This window comes from Sinocyclocheilus rhinocerous, unplaced genomic scaffold (assembly GCF_001515625.1).
Source record: "Sinocyclocheilus rhinocerous isolate Xijiao unplaced genomic scaffold, SAMN03320098_v1.1 scaffold1488, whole genome shotgun sequence".
NCBI classification, from domain to species: Eukaryota; Metazoa; Chordata; class Actinopteri; order Cypriniformes; family Cyprinidae; genus Sinocyclocheilus; species Sinocyclocheilus rhinocerous.
The window spans coordinates 1653905-1673646 of NW_015633542.1; the positions used below are offsets into that span (position 1 = coordinate 1653905).

General features: G+C 35.1%; 2 protein-coding genes across 3 annotated transcripts in view; one reads left to right on the top strand and one right to left on the bottom strand.

Annotated features, from left to right (window-relative positions):
• pacsin1b (protein kinase C and casein kinase substrate in neurons 1b) overlaps positions 1-13000 on the bottom strand; it is a 32290-nt gene extending 19290 nt beyond the window's left edge. Inside the window, exon 1 of one of the 2 annotated variants that reach the window (XM_016557993.1) lies at positions 12927-13000. The gene's annotated coding sequence lies outside the window, so the exon portion shown is untranslated. Of the gene's footprint in view, positions 1-1880; positions 2006-12926 lie in introns of those variants that run through there. The other variant, XM_016557994.1, reaches the window with a different exon arrangement.
• A 2596-nt stretch (positions 13001-15596) lies between these two features.
• On the top strand, positions 15597-19217 carry LOC107744411 (40S ribosomal protein S10). The gene is made up of 6 exons (XM_016558042.1): positions 15597-15682; positions 17231-17380; positions 17472-17646; positions 18793-18870; positions 18959-19014; positions 19139-19217. Exons 2-6 carry the CDS (start codon positions 17231-17233, stop codon positions 19178-19180), a joined length of 501 nt encoding a protein of 166 aa, XP_016413528.1. The 5' UTR covers positions 15597-15682; the 3' UTR covers positions 19181-19217.
• Positions 19218-19742: the final 525 nt, after the last annotated feature.

Here is a 19742-nt window from a genome sequence, read left to right on the forward strand (position 1 = left end):
GATTTTTTTTTTATTATTACCAGGGTCCAAAATATGAGACCCCCAGTGAAAATTCCTCTATTTTGCATTTTACTGTCCTAATACTACATTTTAATATAAATGTATAGACACTGTAAAAATGCTAACCATTTCTTTGTAATTTTTTGTAAATAAGAAATTATTTTCTTAATGAAATTTCTGAGTGAAAAAATTTTTTTATAGCAATTTTAATATGCTTTATATTTTGTGCCATTTTTATAAATTACATTTTTAGAATTTCATTATTTTTTATAAATACCTTTTATAAATGTGCAGATGTAACCTTAAAGAATCTGATCAGACTTAACCTAATGCAGTTAAAAAAATTATATAAAAAATGTTTCCAAGTAAACCCTACACCAATTTTCTTTCAGCATATTTTTTCTGCATATAAACGAGTGATTTTCTATCCCTTATTCTCCTCCTCAGCAAGTGACCAGATTCTATTTGCTGTCTGCAGCTATAAATAAAGTACATTCAAGCAGCACCCTGCACCGAAACTAAACACCTCTCTCCCAAAAGCTCTCAACACAGCCAAGAAAAACAGGCCGTATGTTTGCACACACTGAGGCCGTCGCTAACAAGCTGCCCTGTGCAAGTCAACACAATTTCAGCCTATCGGCTCCACATCGAGTTGATTAGAGCAGTCCTGAAAGGTGACGATACCGAAATAAGAGAAGACGTAATTTCCTGAGCTGAGAGGGAAAACTTCAAGCACGTTTGTGATACTGACAGAAAAGCTTCACGTTACAGCAACAGGGGCTGGATATAAAAGCCCTGTAGATGACACTCAATCATAAAGCATGATGTCACATTATTAATGTGACACTTACAGGCATTAAAGCAATAAGCCCCAAGAAGCCGTGGTTTACAGTGAATTTATAACAGCTAAGGGGCGTTGTAACAACGCCCCTTAGCTGTTATAAATTCACTGTAAACCACGGCTTCACGGGGATTATTGCTTTTATAAAACGGTTATTCCATATACGTAGTTAGGTTTCACAAAATAAAACAGCAAATAAAGTGTAATGATATTAATAAAAACAGTATTCTTCCACCAAACAATGTAGTTCCTCAGAAACAGTTGTGCTTGCAACAAAGTGGTTGCCGAGCAACACACAAAGTAAACAAAGGTGTATGTTTGTAGAGTAATTTACAACAGCTTCGAACGTGGCTCAACCAATCAGAATCAAGGACCGGAATTCTCCGTTTTAAAAATTTGCATAATTGACGTCTGATGTCACTGGAATTTCATTCATTCATCATCATTCTTTATAACTCACTATTTTTCAGCTTTTGTCATCTTGACTATCTTTCCAATAAATGACATTTCACCGAAAAAATCCAAAGAAATTATATTTTGAAAACAAATAAATTATTAAAAACAAATAAATTATGAAAAACAATAAATTATTTTTAATTGAATTATTTAAGTGATGATTAAGTACATTTTGTTCTCAAATTCATCTAGATGTTTTATTTATTGTATATCCTATTATTATCGATATTGATTTTCAGTAGATTCTATTCCATTAATAAAGTTAGTCTATTACATAAAAAAAGTATTGGAATGCAATTGAATTTTTTATCAAATAATTGAATTTAGCAAAAATCTAAATATCATGCAAAAATGAATTATTAAAAATAAATTATGTCAATAAATAAATTATAATATACATTATTTTTCACACATTGGTAATCACATATTAGAGAAAAATATACACTGACACTTGTATACACTGGACATATTCTTGACAGGTTTCGTGACATTCACTCTTACACAGTCTATAATTCACACAAGACAGACTTTCAGTATTTGATTTAGACTTAAAATATTTGTTCTGTAAAAGACAATCTCTCACCTGGTAAATCCAGCCTAAAAGAAAAAGATGTTCCAGGACCTGCGAGTGACACTAGATACTCCTGACTCCTGACCAGTGGGTGTGTCTAAAGCTGCCAAACGTAACTTCACACTTCCACTCTCTATTACACACACACACACAATATGTATGTATATATAAATATCCATATAGAGACATTTGCTCTGACACACACTCATGCATTAAAGTGAACTTTGACAACCCACCCAGCAAGATGGCTGACGATCAATGATTAGCCAGAGGAATGACAGGTCAACCTTACCACACACTGAGTCTTAAAAAGACAGACACAACCTAAAATAAAACACACCAACAAGAGCAAAAATAATGCTTTTTATAAAACTCATATTTCAGGCCAAGTCTTCATCAATGGAAGTTTGTTATTTTATAACATGATGCACACACCTGTATGTGCTTTTCCCTTTTTTAGTGCATACAGTTTAGTGCATACTAGTAGTAGGAAGCACAGTCAATTGGGAAGCAGACATCGATATTATTAATGTCCCAAAAAGTAGGTGAGAGAACATTTCTAAATGAGAGAATAATTTTTTTTTTAAAGTATCGGGACTACTGATGGATATGGCCCTGTTCAATACTGTGACCAGCAACGAGCAAAATGCAAAATGGTGCTAATTGCCAACTAAAAGCTGTTCAGCACACAGTGGACTGGATCTCACCCACCACAGGAACCAGTCAATACCATTGATCAGGCCAGACTGAGGCCAGCAGATATCAATAGCTGAGACTATAACTAAACGGCTAATGCTAGTAGAGTTTGCTATAAGCTAGGCTATTGCTCACACACTGAGGGATAATGATTTGAACAAACCCATATCTTTAAGCATTTCAAATGGTTCTGTAAATTGCGTAAATCGTCCTGTGCTGTTTGTGCTACAGACATTAATGATGCCTCAGATTGTATGATTTGTTTGCTACGAAATGTGCTTTTTTAAATCAGACTTTCAGTTTTTGCAAGGTGGATGATAGCAACGACCGAGAACCACATAACAACCACCTAGAACAACATAGCAATGTCCTAGCAACCACATAGAGAGGCCCTAGCAACTACCCTTAACACTCTAGCAACCCCATAGCAACACTCTGACAACCACCTAGAACACTGAAGCAACCACATAGAGAGGCCCTAGCAACTACCCTTAACACTCTAGCAACCCCATAGCAACACTCTGACAACCACCTAGAACACTGAAGCAACCACATAGCAATGCCCTAGCAACCACATAGAGAGGCCCTAGCAACTACCCTTAACACTTTAGCAACCCCATAGCAACACTCTGACAACCACCTAGAACACTGAAGCAACCACATAGCAATGCCCTAGCAACCACAGAAAAACAATAAATTATTTTTAATTGAATTATTTAAGTGATGATTAAGTACATTTTGTTCTCAAATTCATCTAGATGTTTTATTTATTGTATATCCTATTATTATCGATATTGATTTTCAGTAGATTCTATTCCATTAATAAAGTTAGTCTATTACATAAAAAAAGTATTGGAATGCAATTGAATTTTTTATCAAATAATTGAATTTAGCAAAAATCTAAATATCATGCAAAAATGAATTATTAAAAATAAATTATGTCAATAAATAAATTATAATATACATTATTTTTCACACATTGGTAATCACATATTAGAGAAAAATATACACTGACACTTGTATACACTGGACATATTCTTGACAGGTTTCGTGACATTCACTCTTACACAGTCTATAATTCACACAAGACAGACTTTCAGTATTTGATTTAGACTTAAAATATTTGTTCTGTAAAAGACAATCTCTCACCTGGTAAATCCAGCCTAAAAGAAAAAGATGTTCCAGGACCTGCGAGTGACACTAGATACTCCTGACTCCTGACCAGTGGGTGTGTCTAAAGCTGCCAAACGTAACTTCACACTTCCACTCTCTATTACACACACACACACAATATGTATGTATATATAAATATCCATATAGAGACATTTGCTCTGACACACACTCATGCATTAAAGTGAACTTTGACAACCCCACCCAGCAAGATGGCAGACGATCAATGATTAGCCAGAGGTCAACATTACCACACACTGACTCTTAAAAAGACAGACACAATCTAAAATAAAACAGCAAAAATAATGTTTTTTCATATTTCAGGTCAAGTGTTCATTGAAGGATGCTATTTGTGACATGTTACACACCCCTTTTTAGTGCATACAGTTTAGTGCATACTAGTAAGTAAATTGGGAAGCAGGGTATTAATGCCCCAAAAAGTAGATGAGAGAAACATTTCTAAATGAGAGAATAAATATTTTTTTAAAGTATCGGGACTAATACTGATGGATACGCTGTTATTCAATACTGTGGTCAAAAAAGGGAAGCAAAATGGTGCTAATTAGCAACTAAAAGCTGTTCAGCACACAGTGGACTGGATCTCGCCCACCACAGGAACCAGTCAATACCATTGATCAGGCCAGACTGAGGCCAGCAGATATCAATAGCTGAGACTATAACTAAACGGCTAATGCTAGTAGAGTTTGCTATAAGCTAGGCTATTGCTCACACACTGAGGGATAATGATTTGAACAAACCCATATCTTTAAGCATTTCAAATGGTTCTGTAAATTGCGTAAATCGTCCTGTGCTGTTTGTGCTACAGACATTAATGATGCCTCAGATTGTATGATTTGTTTGCTACGAAATGTGCTTTTTTAAATCAGACTTTCAGTTTTTGCAAGGTGGATGATAGCAACGACCGAGAACCACATAACAACCACCTAGAACAAATAGCAATGCCCTAGCAACCACAAAAGAGAGGCCCTAGCAACTACCCTTAACACTCTAGCAACCCCATAGCAACACTCTGACAACCACCTAGAACACTGAAGCAACCACATAGCAATGCCCTAGCAACCACATAGAGAGGCCCTAGAGAGGCCCTAGCAACTACCCTTAACACTTTAGCAACCCCATAGCAACACTCTGACAACCACCTAGAACACTGAAGCAACCACATAGCAATGCCCTAGCAACCACATAGAGAGGCCCTAGCAACTACCCTTAACACTTTAGCAACCCCATAGCAACACTCTGACAACCACCTAGAACACTGAAGCAACCACATAGCAATGCCCTAGCAACCACAAAGAACACCTAGCAAAATAAATAAATGAATTAATAATAATAAATTACTAAAATCACTTAAACTAAAATTGAAATAAAAATGAATTAAAGCTAAAAAAAAAATCTAATAAAAATGACAAAAGCACAAAAGAAACCACATAGCAACACCCCAACAACCACCTGGAACATCAGAGCATCAAACATTGCAATGCCCTAGCAACCACACAGCAACGCCATAGCAACCATGAAGAACACCTTAGCAACCACATAGCAATGCCCTAGCTAAAGTACTAAAATTACTTAAATTAAAACTGAAATAAAAATAAATTAAAACTGTATAGAAATGCTTAAAAATAAAAATGACAAAAGCAAGAAACTACATAGCAACACCCTTACAACCACCTGGAACATCAAAGCAATCACATAGCGACACCCTAGCAACGACAAAAAACACCCTAGTTAGCTGAAATATATAAGTTGAAATATTAAAATGACTAAATCAGAAATAAAAAATGAAACATTATAAATAAAATAAATTACTTTAAACAATATATACATTAAAAATAAATAAAAATTACAAAACAACATAAAACAATTACTAAAACTTTAAATAAAAATAAAATGAAAATATAAAGTAAAAGCTCATACAAATATATAATAGATATATAATATATAATAACATATAGTATATTATTAATATTAAAATAACACCAGAGAATGTAAAAATTTAGTGTGTGTGTATATATATATATATATATATATATATATATAGCAAAGCTATTCTGTTCTGTTCTATTCTGCAGTGTGATTATACAGAACCTCAGATTTTGATGGGGATCTCGCTTGTCTTTAGCCTGCTCAGCACCTCAGGTCAGGTTAATTGCACTGGCTAATTTCCAGAAGATGCGCCTCACAGATTCACTCTGCTAATGTCTTTCCAATTTCACATGAGTTCAAACCCATTTTCAATGCCGACAATGGCCTTTTCTTCACCTTCAGAAGTCCAATTTTCTCCACGACCCAAAGGGAAATTCAAAGGGTGCTCTTCTATTCTGAGCCTAAATAACCATATTAACGTTCAGGCCGTGTATTTTCTCTCTCGGCTCGTGCCTCAGCATGAAACCCAATCTAAGAGCAGCTCACTGCAAACCGGAAACTAATGAAAGCCACATAAATGAACCATAACGAATAAAATGAGCAGTCAGCAGCTACCAACAAATGAGTTATTAGGCCTTTACATTATTTCAAAGTTTCTTTGCATATAATAGACCCTTACATGCCTCTCTCGCCCTCATGCTTGTGCCTCTAAACACAATAAAATAGATATCTCCCACACATTGCTTGGCTCCTGTTCAGTGCATTCAAGTGTGAAATACAGAGGCAGAGGCAGCACAGAGCATCCATTACCAACACTGCATTCACACACACACACACACGGTCCTCTATCCATAATGTTGCTTTCACCATTGAAAAAGTCGTCTCGTCTGAATCAGAAGAGAAATATGCATAGATCAAGCATTGTTTACAAGCCAAAACAGCTCTAAACTAACATGTCAGTGGATGTTAACGTGAGAGGACAACAGGGGATGGAAGCATTATTATGGACTCATATTTTAGCCAGAAGCAACAGTTTAAAGTTAAAAACATCTTAATGATGGATTTGTTTCTTACAAACATGCAGCTTTTCACTTCTGAAGATGTTAACTGATGGACTGGAGTGGTGTGATTACTTGTGGATTATTGTGATGTTTTTCTCAGCTGTTTGGACTCTCATTCTGACGGCACCCATTCACTGCAGAGTATCCACTGGTGAGCAAGTGATGTGATGCTACATTTCTTCAAATCTGTTCTGATGAATCTACATCTTGGATGGCCTGGGGGTGATGAAATTTTTAACAAATTTACATTTTTGGGTCAAATATTCCATTAAAGAATGACAAAAATGACACTCATTTTCCAATATGAGTGTCAGCAATGACATAAAAAATGCCACTTTAGCTCAAATTTTCAGGTCCAGGTAATGCATATGCATGATCAATAAGCTGATTGGCTTTTTTTAACTGAAAGGCAGGATTTACATTCCCACAGCAGCCATAAAAGTGATACTATTTATGCAAGACAATTGCATTAGATAATGAATTTGTTCATTCATGCGTTTGGCAAAGGCCAGGTTTAAAACAGTTTTTGGAGTTTGTTCAATCAGTGTTATTTTAGTTTTATTTAGATACTATTAGAGTATTTATTCATATTTTAGCTTTTATTTCAGTTTTTATTTTCCTTTAAATTTTAGTGTTTTAGTAACTTTTATTAGCTTTTATTTTTATAATATCTGTTTAGCTTTCATTTCTTTTTAATTTAGTTTTAGTAATTTTACTACTTCAACTTATTTTATTTCAGTTATTTGCTAAGACAACATTTTAAATTTTCATTTTAAGTTAAAGTTTCATCTAATATTTATCTATTTTTATTTTAGCTTTATTTCAATCAATCATTAATAGTTTCAGTTAACAATAACAGTACTGCCAACACTGTAAAAACAAATCTGTGACATTTACGGTAAAATATCGGCAGCTGTGGTTGCCAGCTTTTTACAGTGACGTATGAGCAATAACAGAGATTCCTGCCTGTAATAAACATCTCTGTTTAATGGAAATCAAGTGCTATGTTAGTGTTAGTGAAATACAAAAGCTCCACAGCTGTGTTTGGATTTGAACATCACAGGTGATGCTTTGTGTAGGAATAGAGTCATAAACTGAGAGTGATTCATTCATTCACTGAATACTCAAGAGAGCGATGCACACTCCCTTTATCTCTCTCGTGCATGTGCGTCTTAATGTGTTGGAGGCGTTGCATAACTGTTAACAGCAATGATGACAGTCACACCCTAGCAGCACCACTGAGGCTCTGAAATCCATTTGAACAAAACACACTTAAAAACAAAGGGGGGCTTCACAGTGATGCCATAGAAGAGCTATTTTTGGTTCCTAAAAGAGTTAAAAACACCTTGATGGATTTCTTTCTTACAAACACACACACACAGCTTTTGGCTTCACAAGACGTTAATTGATGGACTGGAGTGGTGTGGATTACTGTGATGATTTTATCAGCTGTTTGGACTTTCATTCTGACGGCACCCATTCACTGCAGGGGATCCATGTGTGAGCTACATTTCTCCAAATCTGTTCCTAGTGGACTATTCCTTTAAGAGACTGAAGTACACAAGATTTACTCTCAATCTTCGCAAATTTTACTCAGTAAAAAGAAGTCTAGGAGAAACAAACAATAGAGATTTTATAGAGATCTCATTCATGATTATCTTTCTTATGGGTGGGGTTGTGGAAATATCTAACGAACTGCACTAAGCATCAAGTAAATTCTTCCTCCCACATCTTTTTAGCATTCGTGAGGCACAAGTAAACATCTTCAGAGACGTTTAGAAACCGAGAAACGGATCATATATATCGGATCGTTGCAGACTTGCTGCTTGGCAATGTTCGAAGCATAAATCTCGCATCTCTCCTCAGCATCTCATTGGTGTCTTTTTCTCTCAAGCGTTTTAGTCTTAATCGATATGTCCTACCATCCACCTCTTCAATTTGTTTCCCTCTATCTCTGTCCATCTCACAGACAGACAGAAACTTGGGCGAGACTGCAGAGAGAGATCAATGCAGGATCTCACAGCAGCCAGAAGTGTCTCTGTGCGGATTTGCACGTGTTCGTGTGGTAAGGCAAGGTCACAGCACAGCTGATATCCTCACCGGCACAGACACACATGAGAATCTGTCAAAAAGCAAGCCAGCCTCCTGGTAATACGACGCTGGAGAGCTGCAGCAGCTGAGATCTTGTTGCATTGATGGCTTCAAAGAAGAACAGCGTAATCTATCCTATATATCCTACGAGCCTAGACTCATAAAATGCTCTCTACCTGCTCTTCTCAGCGGCTCAGGTTCAAATTCGACCAGAAACGATGTTCTGATCATATTTCTCTCTTTTCCACAGAATTCTTTATAATTCTTTTTTTCTGTTCTTCCTAGACTATCTAAATAAAAATCGACATTATAAAGTCCTATACTGAAACCACATACTGATTTGAATCATGTGAATAATAACAAAAGAATAGCACATACTTTTATTTTATGAATATAATACTACATTAATTTTATTAATAACATATGAAATAACGGAAATAAACTACCAAATTAATTTTATAAATAAAATGCTAAATAAATGTATTAATACCAAATTGCTTTATTAAAATAAACTACTAAATTACTTTTAGAAATAAATTTCAAAATTGATTTTATTAATAAAATACTAAATTACATTTTAAAATAAACTACTGAATTAATTTGATAAATTAATCATTTCAAAATTATTATTTTTTAAATACCAAATTACATTACAAAACTACTGAATTAATTTTGTAAATAAAATACAAAATTCATTTACTAATAAACTACTGAATTAATTTTATAAATAAAATTTGACATTGTATTAATACAATATCAGCTTACATTTTCAAATAAACTACAGAATTTTATATTTTACAATTTTATAAAAAAAATGCTAAATTATTTTTATTAATAAAATACAAATTTGATTTTATAAGTATACTAGAATGTTATAAATAAAATGTGAAATTAATTTAATTAATAAAATACTAAATTAATATTCTAAATAAAATTAAATTGTATATTATTTTCATTATTATATTCCTTTTATAAATTATTTTTATATATAAAATATTAAATGGATTTTATAAAGTACCAAATTAATTTTAAAAATACAATGCCAAACTGATTACACAAATACTAGGTAGCAAATAATATTAGCAAAAAAAAAAAACTAAAACTAAAGCTCCATAAAAAAACCGTACCAACAAAAACTAGTGATAAATCAAAGGAACAGGAATTAGCGCTGTAACCAGGTCAGAGGTTGGAATCCCCACGTGGGATTATTTTCATTATTATATCCCTTTATAAATTATTTTTATATATAAAATATTAAATGGATTTTATAAAGTACCAAATTAATTTTAAAAATACAATGCCAAACTGATTACACAAATACTAGGTAGCAAATAATATTAGCAAAAAAAAAAAACTAAAACTAAAGCTCCATAAAAAAACCGTACCAACAAAAACTAGTGATAAATCAAAGGAACAGGAATTAGCGCTGTAACCAGGTCAGAGGTTGGAATCCCCACGTGGGCTGTAAAGGGTGAAAGTAGGTACCCAGGTTATAAAATCTGTGCTTGAGTCCAACTCTCGACCCCAATCATCCTAAATTGAGTAATGAGGTGCTAGACCATGAACTTTCCTCGCATGATAAAATACAAATGATTCAGTCTGGGTTATGCAACTGAACAGACACATCATTCAGAACGGAATACTAGTGTGCTACTCACTGCATACTGAACAGTACATTTTGGCAATATGGAATGATAATCTACTTTCTAAAGGAATTTCAGCAGAGTTTGAAACTGAAGAATACCTTGTGATTCACTGAGAGTTTTACGCCACTGATAAGCGTTCAGACCTTGAGGACCTTGTATTGTACCTTCAGTTGAAAGCCTCTAAGGACACGCTCTCCTTGGTTTTAGTCGCCATCTGAAGCCACTAGAGGCTGAAGGACAGATCCAGAACGAGATTTCAACAGTACAACCATCAAGGTGAATGAGTCCTCCAACACAATCCAGTTAAAGAGCTATAGTATACTTTATGGCTTTGACTTCATCAGGTGAAAGGATTGGGGGAGATTACATTTAAAAATGTTCTGCAGAAAATGAAAGCGGTGCTTGCTTGTGCAAAATGCTTTCTTACATTTTTGAGAGCAGAATGGAAGCCCATTTCGGCCAAGGATTAAAAAATAAAGTTATTTGGGACTTTTTTTATCTCACAATTCTGACTTATTTTCTCATAATTATGAGGAAAAAAACTCAGAATTGTGAGATATAAACTTGCAATTCTGAGAAAAAAATGTTTGAACTGTGAGACAAAAAGTCACAATTACCTTTTTTTAGTTCTAATTCTGGAAACAAACAAACAAACAAAAACAGAATTGCGAGATGTTTATATTGTACAATTCCGACTTTTTTTTCCTCTGGATTTCAAGTTTATGTCTCACAATTCTGAGTTTGTATCATGCAATTCTGATTTTTTTTCTCTGAATTACGAGACAAAAGTCAGAATTGCGAGAAAATTGTCAGAATTGTAAGATATAATAATTTTCAGATATAAAAAAGTCTGAATTGTGAGATCAAAAGTTGCAATTACCTTTTTAGTTTTTTATTCTGTGGTGAAAACAAGCTTCCATACAAATGAGAAGAAAATGTAAAAAAAAAAAAAGACAGATATAACAAATATATATATGTGTGTATATATATATATGTATATATATATTTTAAATAAATACTAAGCACTACATAGAATATATAAGAAATGCCAAATTCCCACTGCACAGAAATCAGAAGCTTTCCCTGGCAGAACAAATACTAACTGACCCAGAGCTAAAGAGTTCAGGTGTCAAGGGACAATTCAGGACCTTGGACAGTTCAAGACCCTCCGATGGGAGGATTTCAACTTTGACTTGAACAGAAGAAGTCAAAAGGACATCTGGTGTCTGTGAAGCAGCAGTTCACTTCAGACACACACTCACATGCGGACCTTGGACAGTTCAAGACCCTCCGATGGGAGGATTTCAACTTTGACTTGAACAGAAGTCAAAAGGACATCTGGTGTCTGTGAAGCAGCAGTTCACTTCAGACACACACTCACATGCGTATTTACTGTTGGTGGAGACAGATGGGATCAGCAGTAAGATCAAACTAAATGACAACAGAGACAACCACCATCAGACATTCACTAATCAAATAACACACTGTTGTAATGATTCATCTTCTTTACAGCTACGAGACCTGCTATTGATTTATTAAAGCAGACCTTTTAAGTTTATCATGCAAGAAGACAGTAAAGTCTCCTTAGGGAGCAACAGAGATTGCATTTACTAAAACGGTCTATTGTGGATCTCAGAACAGAGGACTGGGATAACAAGTGCCCTAAACTGGCTTCCTAATTCACATGCCACTATAATAGCACCACGTCCAAAAACCATACTGCTGTTTTTTTTTTAGTACAAACCTTTTTAAAGACAAAAACTGTTAATTTTCAACTAAAAGTTCCTAACTCATTTTTAGCAGGATGAAGGATTAAGTGAAACTAATGAGCTATCCATAACTTTACAGCACCATATTTTCCAATACTGTAGACAGTAGGTGAATTATATAAACAATTATATTGAAATATGATACAAAACACAAGGTACACTTACAAAAAAAGTACACTGGAGAGTATATTTCATGGCATTCCCATATGATACAATCACTGTACCATGGCACTTTTTGCAAGGATAAAATGTCCAAAAATATATATGGCATATACTGTATGTACATAACTTTGGAATAGCATATTCTAAACATTAATTAATTAATAAGTACATTCTATAAATATTAAAACAACCCTCCTTAAGTCTTTCTGTAAAATGACTTTAAAATATGCAATGTTTTCTATTATTAATAGTTAGCTTAATAGCTTTTAAGTAGTTTATTTTTGTTCCAATACATCACATTTTGCTAAACGCATGCAAAACCGTATGGTTGTCTATAATGATGCACAAAAGTCTAATTTATTCATGTAATTCAAGTTCATTCGACACATGCATATTAATTCAGGTGCACACAGCGTTCAGTGTTCAGTATTGCAAAGAACCGCAGCGTTCTTAAATGACTGCGCAAGCGTTTAGAAATAAATGACACAACGCAAGACGACACGTCTGTCCGCATATATCGACACGCAACCTCGTTTCTGCAGCTAAATGAGAATAAAATCATGCGTTAAGACATACCAAACACAGATGAACGAGAATCCAGCTTCTCTGTGATACACACGATCCTCCACTCTAGTAAAACACAATAACGGTGAGCCGTCTGATTCGGTTTAAGGGAATCGGTTCGCACGGCGAACTCGTTTTAGCGAGTTGGCTCAAATTCACCGAGTCTGTTCACACTTCACAGAATTGAACAACAGTTTCATGTAATCAAATAATTAGTTCCATAAATATTTTGTTGAGCACGGAATACTCATTTATATGGTGTAACCATACAGTCTTAATTACAGTGAAGTAGTTTGCAAATGCATAGTGAAATGGTTCGAGTGAATCGGTTCAAATGAATGATTCGTTAGCGAATCGAATATCAGTAAAACACAAAGGTATCGAATGAAAACAGCCAGTGTTGTGCTGCGGTTGTATCAGATGGGGGATGGTCAGTAAAGAGACCCACATTACATATTAATGACCTTTACTGAAATAAACACCGTACTAAGATCAACGAATAAATGAAATCTGTGATTTGAATCATTCACATTCCACATTTTCGTGCAAGACTTACAGTTGACTATGGTTCAATTCAACTCCTAATTCAGTCTATTTACAAAAAAGCACAAAAAACATGTACGACTATGGTGGTGGGGATGTTTTAACAAAAAAAGTTGTGGGGCAGTACCATGATCCAGTCATGTTAATACCATGGTACTTTGATATATACATGTATGTACTGTGGTATTTACATGGGTTCATTTAAGGGTTCGTTTTTGCAACCTATTGGTGAAACATTGCTAATGCTTACTGATTTTGGCCTTCAATGTGTGCATACTGCAGTAAAAAAACAAAACAAAAAAAAACAATAATAATAATAAATTAAAAAATAAATGTTTGGTGACATCATAATACTTGATACAATATTCATTAGCTACTTTGCATTTTTTAAAAGTTGGATTTAAACCTGCCACTTTCATAATAATCAGGGTTATTATCATTTAACTAAAACTAAAATCATAAAAAGCCATCACTTGAAAATAAAATATGTAAACTTATTTTACTTCAGCCAGTTGTCAAGGCAACATAAACAATAATAATAATAAATTAAAAAATAAATGTTTGGTGACATCATAATACTTGATACAATATTCATTAGCTACTTTGCATTTTTTAAAAGTTGGATTTAAACCTGCCACTTTCATAATAATCAGGGTTATTATCATTTAACTAAAACTAAAATCATAAAAAGCCATCACTTGAAAATAAAATATGTAAACTTATTTTACTTCAGCCAGTTGTCAAGGCAACATTTCCTCACGTTTGTTCAGTTTAAGTTAAATAAACTAAATAAAACTAAAAGAAATAAATATTTATTAAGTAATTAAACATTTAACTAAAATCAAAACAGAAAATATTTTTAAAAATCTAATTCTAATAAATATATTTAAAAAAAAACTATAATAGTATTTCAATTATACTAAAGTAACACTTTATAGTGCAAATCTGCTCCTAAATATAATATTAAATGAAAGGAATTTGCAAAGTCAGTGCGGCACAGGTGGTCCGTGTACGAAAGCAGATGGAGGTGTTGCAATGTTAACTTCTCAATTTGTTGGCACAGGTGGAACACCAATCAAAGCTCCTGTAAGGTTCATTCCCATAAGTCCACAAGCCTCAGGCACTAAACACATCGCCGCCTCACAACACAGATGGGAAAACAGGAAAACGCTGTTCGCTGCCAAACACAAACTGCCAGAGAAATCAGCTGAGCGCTGAAATATTAACAAACACATTTCTTGTGAACGCATCCGGTGAAGAGGTTTAGTTTGCAATTGAATTGAGCAATAGCTATTGAAATGTTCCCAGATCTCATGCCAAAACTGAAACTTCAAGAAACCTTTTAAAAGAGTTTAAATATAATTGTCTAACACATATAACAGCACATAAAACCAATATATTTGATTTCTCTCATAGGCTTACTTTCAAATGTCAACATTAAAACACCTTGTTTGTCCACAACCAAAGAGCCAGTAACTCTAAAATCAGGTTTAGAAAACATTTAGGAATAGTACCATGAAGTAGTCCATACACACTTACTTTGAGTTCATTGCACAGATCCATGAAATGCGATAAGGTCACATGCCATACATATCCTTCAAAATATGTACACTCAACCTTCATAGTTAAATGCATGCTCAGCATTCAACTCTGTCCAGCCAGAAAAAAAGAGTTTTGGAAAAAAAATTATAATAATTTGATGTCACAACAGGACAGTATTTATATTCAAAACAGCCAATGTCTGAATTGTACTGGTCACTGTTTTCATGCAGTTACAATGAATGAGGACTGAGGACATGCATTTAATTTTTTTTTAACTTTTATTCTCGCTGTAGTATTGTTGACGCTGCAGCCATGTCCTGAAGACGCTGTGTGCTTCGTTGTGAAAGCGAAACTACTTTGTTTGGTCTTCCAAAAGAGGATCATATCTGCTTCGTCATGCCTAGAGCTGATCTGTGCTGGTCGCTGAGGAAATACATCAACTTTCACCGTGGATAAACCGCATAAACACATTTCATTACACCAAATACACCAAATCCTGTTCTTTTTAGCAGCATCATATAACCCCTTCAAGCCAAGCTGTGACAATTTTTTTTAAAACACCTCCACTTCACTAGATGGCGCTGCGCGCTTCGCTGCTGTGGCTGTATAAAGCGCAGCGAAATAATACCGGAAGTAGAGCTGAGGACGTTCTTTCCGGCTCCGGTCTCTCAGCAGGAGTAAAGGTAGGCCGAAATAAGAGCCGAAAATCCGTGCAAAATCTTCATCATCTTACTATTTTAGGTGTTGTCTCAAGCGAATTCTGTTAAGAGAGATTCCTAATAATGAATATATCCTAGTATTGAGAAAATATGCAGACGAGAAATACTACATATAAGGCAGGAAATGTGACCGTCTTGTGCGCTTCGGCGGCTCGCATTAAGTCAATATAGTAACATCAAATAAGAAAATAACATTGAATAAACGATTTATTGTTGCTCAAGAAAGTAAGTCATTTAAGTGCAAAAAACGTCCTTGAAACTGATGTTAATGAATATAAGTTAACGCGTTTAGCATGCTAATGTCTTCATAGCTGAGCTGACAAAAATTACCATGTTTTTTTTTTTACCATGGTACTAACATGACGATTATATTCATGTATCTTAACATGTACCATTAATACCATGGTATCATTACTGTACCGTGGTACTACAGCAGTGCTTGATGATTCTCAACTATGTTATGAAAGATATAACAACGATTTGATATACTACTGTACTTTATGGAATATGTGCGTAAAATGTCCATATAACGTTACATATTCCCATTTTATTCAGTGTATCTATACACTGCATCTAATTTGCATATTAATGTGTTGTTCTTGGGAAAACCATAATGAAGAAAGCAGTGTATTAATTTGAGTAATAACTTAACTCAACATTTTCATAATCTCATATTTCATCCGAACTGATTGCACTGTATTTTATGTGTAATCATTTTATATTTTTAACTTTTAAATTCGTTTTAAATCATTTTAAATTCCTTGTTCTATTGTTGTGAAACATTTTTATGATTATTTTACTTCCTTTTATGTAAAGCACTTTGAATTACCATTGTGTATGAAATGTACTATATAAATAAACTTGCCTTGCCTTTCATAGGAATATTGATCTATAATTTCTTTCCCTGTTGTGCCTGATTAACATGATGTTTGTCCTGGTTTAAATCATTTTAAATTCCTTGTTTTATTGTTGTGAAACATTTTTATGATTATTTTACTTTTATGTAAAGCACTTTGAATTACCATTGTGTATGAAATGTACTATATAAATAAACTTGCCTTGCCTTTCATAGGAATATTGATCTATAATTTCTTTCCCTGTTGTGCCTGATTAACATGATGTTTGTCCTGGTGTCCTCAACAGAAGACATGTATGACAATTATGCCCTGTTTCATAAGTCATATTCTGATTTAAAACCCCATAAGATTTTTCTGAGATGTTAATTTATGACAAACAATTTGAAAATTAGTCAGATTTAAATAATAATTACAAAATATGATCATATTTTCCTAAGAGTACTAAATTGGATCATTCTGTCAATATCAGTCATTTTTAAAGAACAAGGACAAGTGTGTTTATGATCAAACCTCCAAACATGTGATATCTCTCAAAAGCCCTGAATGTGCTCTGAACGAAATTCACTAAAATATAATGTCCTCTACAGAGGACAAAAGTCTATACCTGGGTCCCAGGAGGATAAATATTTAAATGATTGTATTTCTCTTTCTGTAGATGTTGATGCCCAAGAAGAACCGCATTGCTATCTATGAGCTCCTCTTCAAAGAGGGTGTCATGGTGGCCAAAAAAGATGTGCATCTCACGAAACATCCAGAGCTTGCTGACAAAAATGTACCCAACCTTCACGTGATGAAGGCTATGCAGGTGAGTCCTTCTGACCATCATGAACAGCACAAACTTGGACCAGTCAATGACGATGATGTGAATGTATGTTAAAATACTTTTACCTTCACAGTCTCTGAAGTCATGTGGGTACGTCAAAGAGCAGTTTGCTTGGCGCCATTTCTACTGGTACCTGACCAATGAGGGTATCCAGTACCTGCGGGACTTCCTCCACCTGCCCCCAGAGATCGTGCCCGCCACCCTCCGCCGCCAGACCCGCCCAGAGACCGCCAGACCCCGTCCCAAGGGTAAGAGCAAAGTCCCTTTCAAGGGAAGTCTGTTCGCTCGGCAGCCATATTTGCAGCGCCTCCGGGCAGCTATTTTGGGCATCCAAGACCAAGTCCTATCTAAATGCTGAAATCCTGAAATCTCAAAAACTGCCTGCTGAACTCACAATTAAACTACACATTTCAAATGAGCAAAAAAATCTGAAATGAACTGCTCCATGAATGTTGTTCCTCATGCTCAAATAGCGTTAAAAAAAGCATATTTTTCAGGCAAGACCAGCCAATGTGCATGTGCAGTCATAAGCGCGAGTTAGGGCTGGGCAAAAAATCGAATGCGATTTTCATGCGAATTTCGTCAGTAAAGCCGCTTCTGTGATTAGTAGTAAATCTCCAGCACGTGCTTTCAGATGGAGCGGCATTTACTACACAGAGCCGTAGATCGCTGACAAGCTACACAAAATCGCATTCAAAATCGCAGGCTATTCATTGCCGATTTTGTGTAGCTTGTCAGTGAACTACGGCTCTGTGTAGTAAATGCCGCTCCATCTGAAAGCACGTGCTGGAGTGTTTTACTGACGAGATGCGCTTGAAAATCGCATTCGATTTTTTGCACAGCCCTAGCCACGAGTCTTGGGTTTCTATGGGAACCGGAGCTTCTAAAGGCAGCTGCAGTGACACAATGACTTTACCAATCAGCCATTGGCTGTTTCATTCAGAAGGCGGGACTATTCCACCATATTGCGCGTTGCAGTTTTTCCCATTCATAAGTAATAGGAGCGAACCGTCTTTGGTTATCTATAGTCTTTGGTAAGAGGCTCATTGTCCTCTCCTAGAGAGCGTTTCAGAACGGAAAAACTGTCATTCACCTTCATGATTTTCCATGCAACATATTTTGAAGAAAATCCACACAGCTTTTCCATGCAATGATGTTCATAATGAACAAAAAAAACCTAAAAGTAGTTCATATCTCTCATGCTGTAATTTGTAAAATCATTATTGCTAGAAAGCTATGTTATGGCTTCAGAAGAAATTGAATAAAGTGCATTGACCATTTTTTTTTTTTTGGTGCTTGACTGATGAATGGTTGTATATAAATGCAAATTGTCATTCATAATGTGTCACAGTCCCTCCCTTTCAAAGAGCTTGACTAAATGTGGTGTTCTGCAGGTCTTGAGGGAGAGAGACCGGCTCGTCTGGCCCGTGGCGAGGGAGACAGAGATGCTTACAGACGGTCTGCAGCTCCGCGTACGTACACAATACATCCTAACTGTTGACATCAGCTTATTCTTAACCTCTGTGTGGGATGGTGTTAAACTAAAAACTGATCTTACAGCTGGTGCAGACAAGAAGGCTGAAGCTGGTGCAGGTGCAGCCACAGAATTCCAGTTTGTAAGTACTTCTGTTTAAATGCTATTTTAATTCAACAATTACATAAACGCAAGCTTAAATCATCCTACTGGGAAAAGGATATTATGACGCTTACTTTTGCATGCGTTCTCTTTTGTGTTTTCAGAGAGGTGGTTTTGGCCGTGGCCGAGGACAACAGCCACAGTAATTTTCTACATTATCTGTACAATAAAGGTTTAAAAGTACTGCTGTGTCCGACTTGTTCATATATTGGTTTCAGATACTTATGAATGCATTCATTGTGTTATTTGGTGCCTTAAAGGAGTCATTCATCCAAAAATGTGAATTTGCTGAAAAACTTACTGAAGAGTTCAAACTGCTGATAAAAACAAAACAATAATCCTTGCGACTTCAGTCCATCAATTAACATTTTGTGAAGGGAAAAGCTGTGTGATTGTAAGAAACAAATCCATCAAGATGTTTCTATCTTCAAACCTTTGCTTCTGGCTGAAATATGAGTCCACTATCCATAATATTGCTTGCGTCTCGTCTGAATCAGGAGAGAAATCTGCACAGATCAAGCACCGTTTACAAAACAGTCCAAAACAAATGTGTGTGGATTTTGATGTAAGAGACAACAGGACATGGACTTTTTCCCACTGGAGTTCGTGTTATAATGGATTATAAGGCCCTGTCCACACGAATGCAGTTATTTTTAAAACCGCTGCTTTTTCTACACAGTTTGGCCGTTCGTCCACACGCAAACGTTG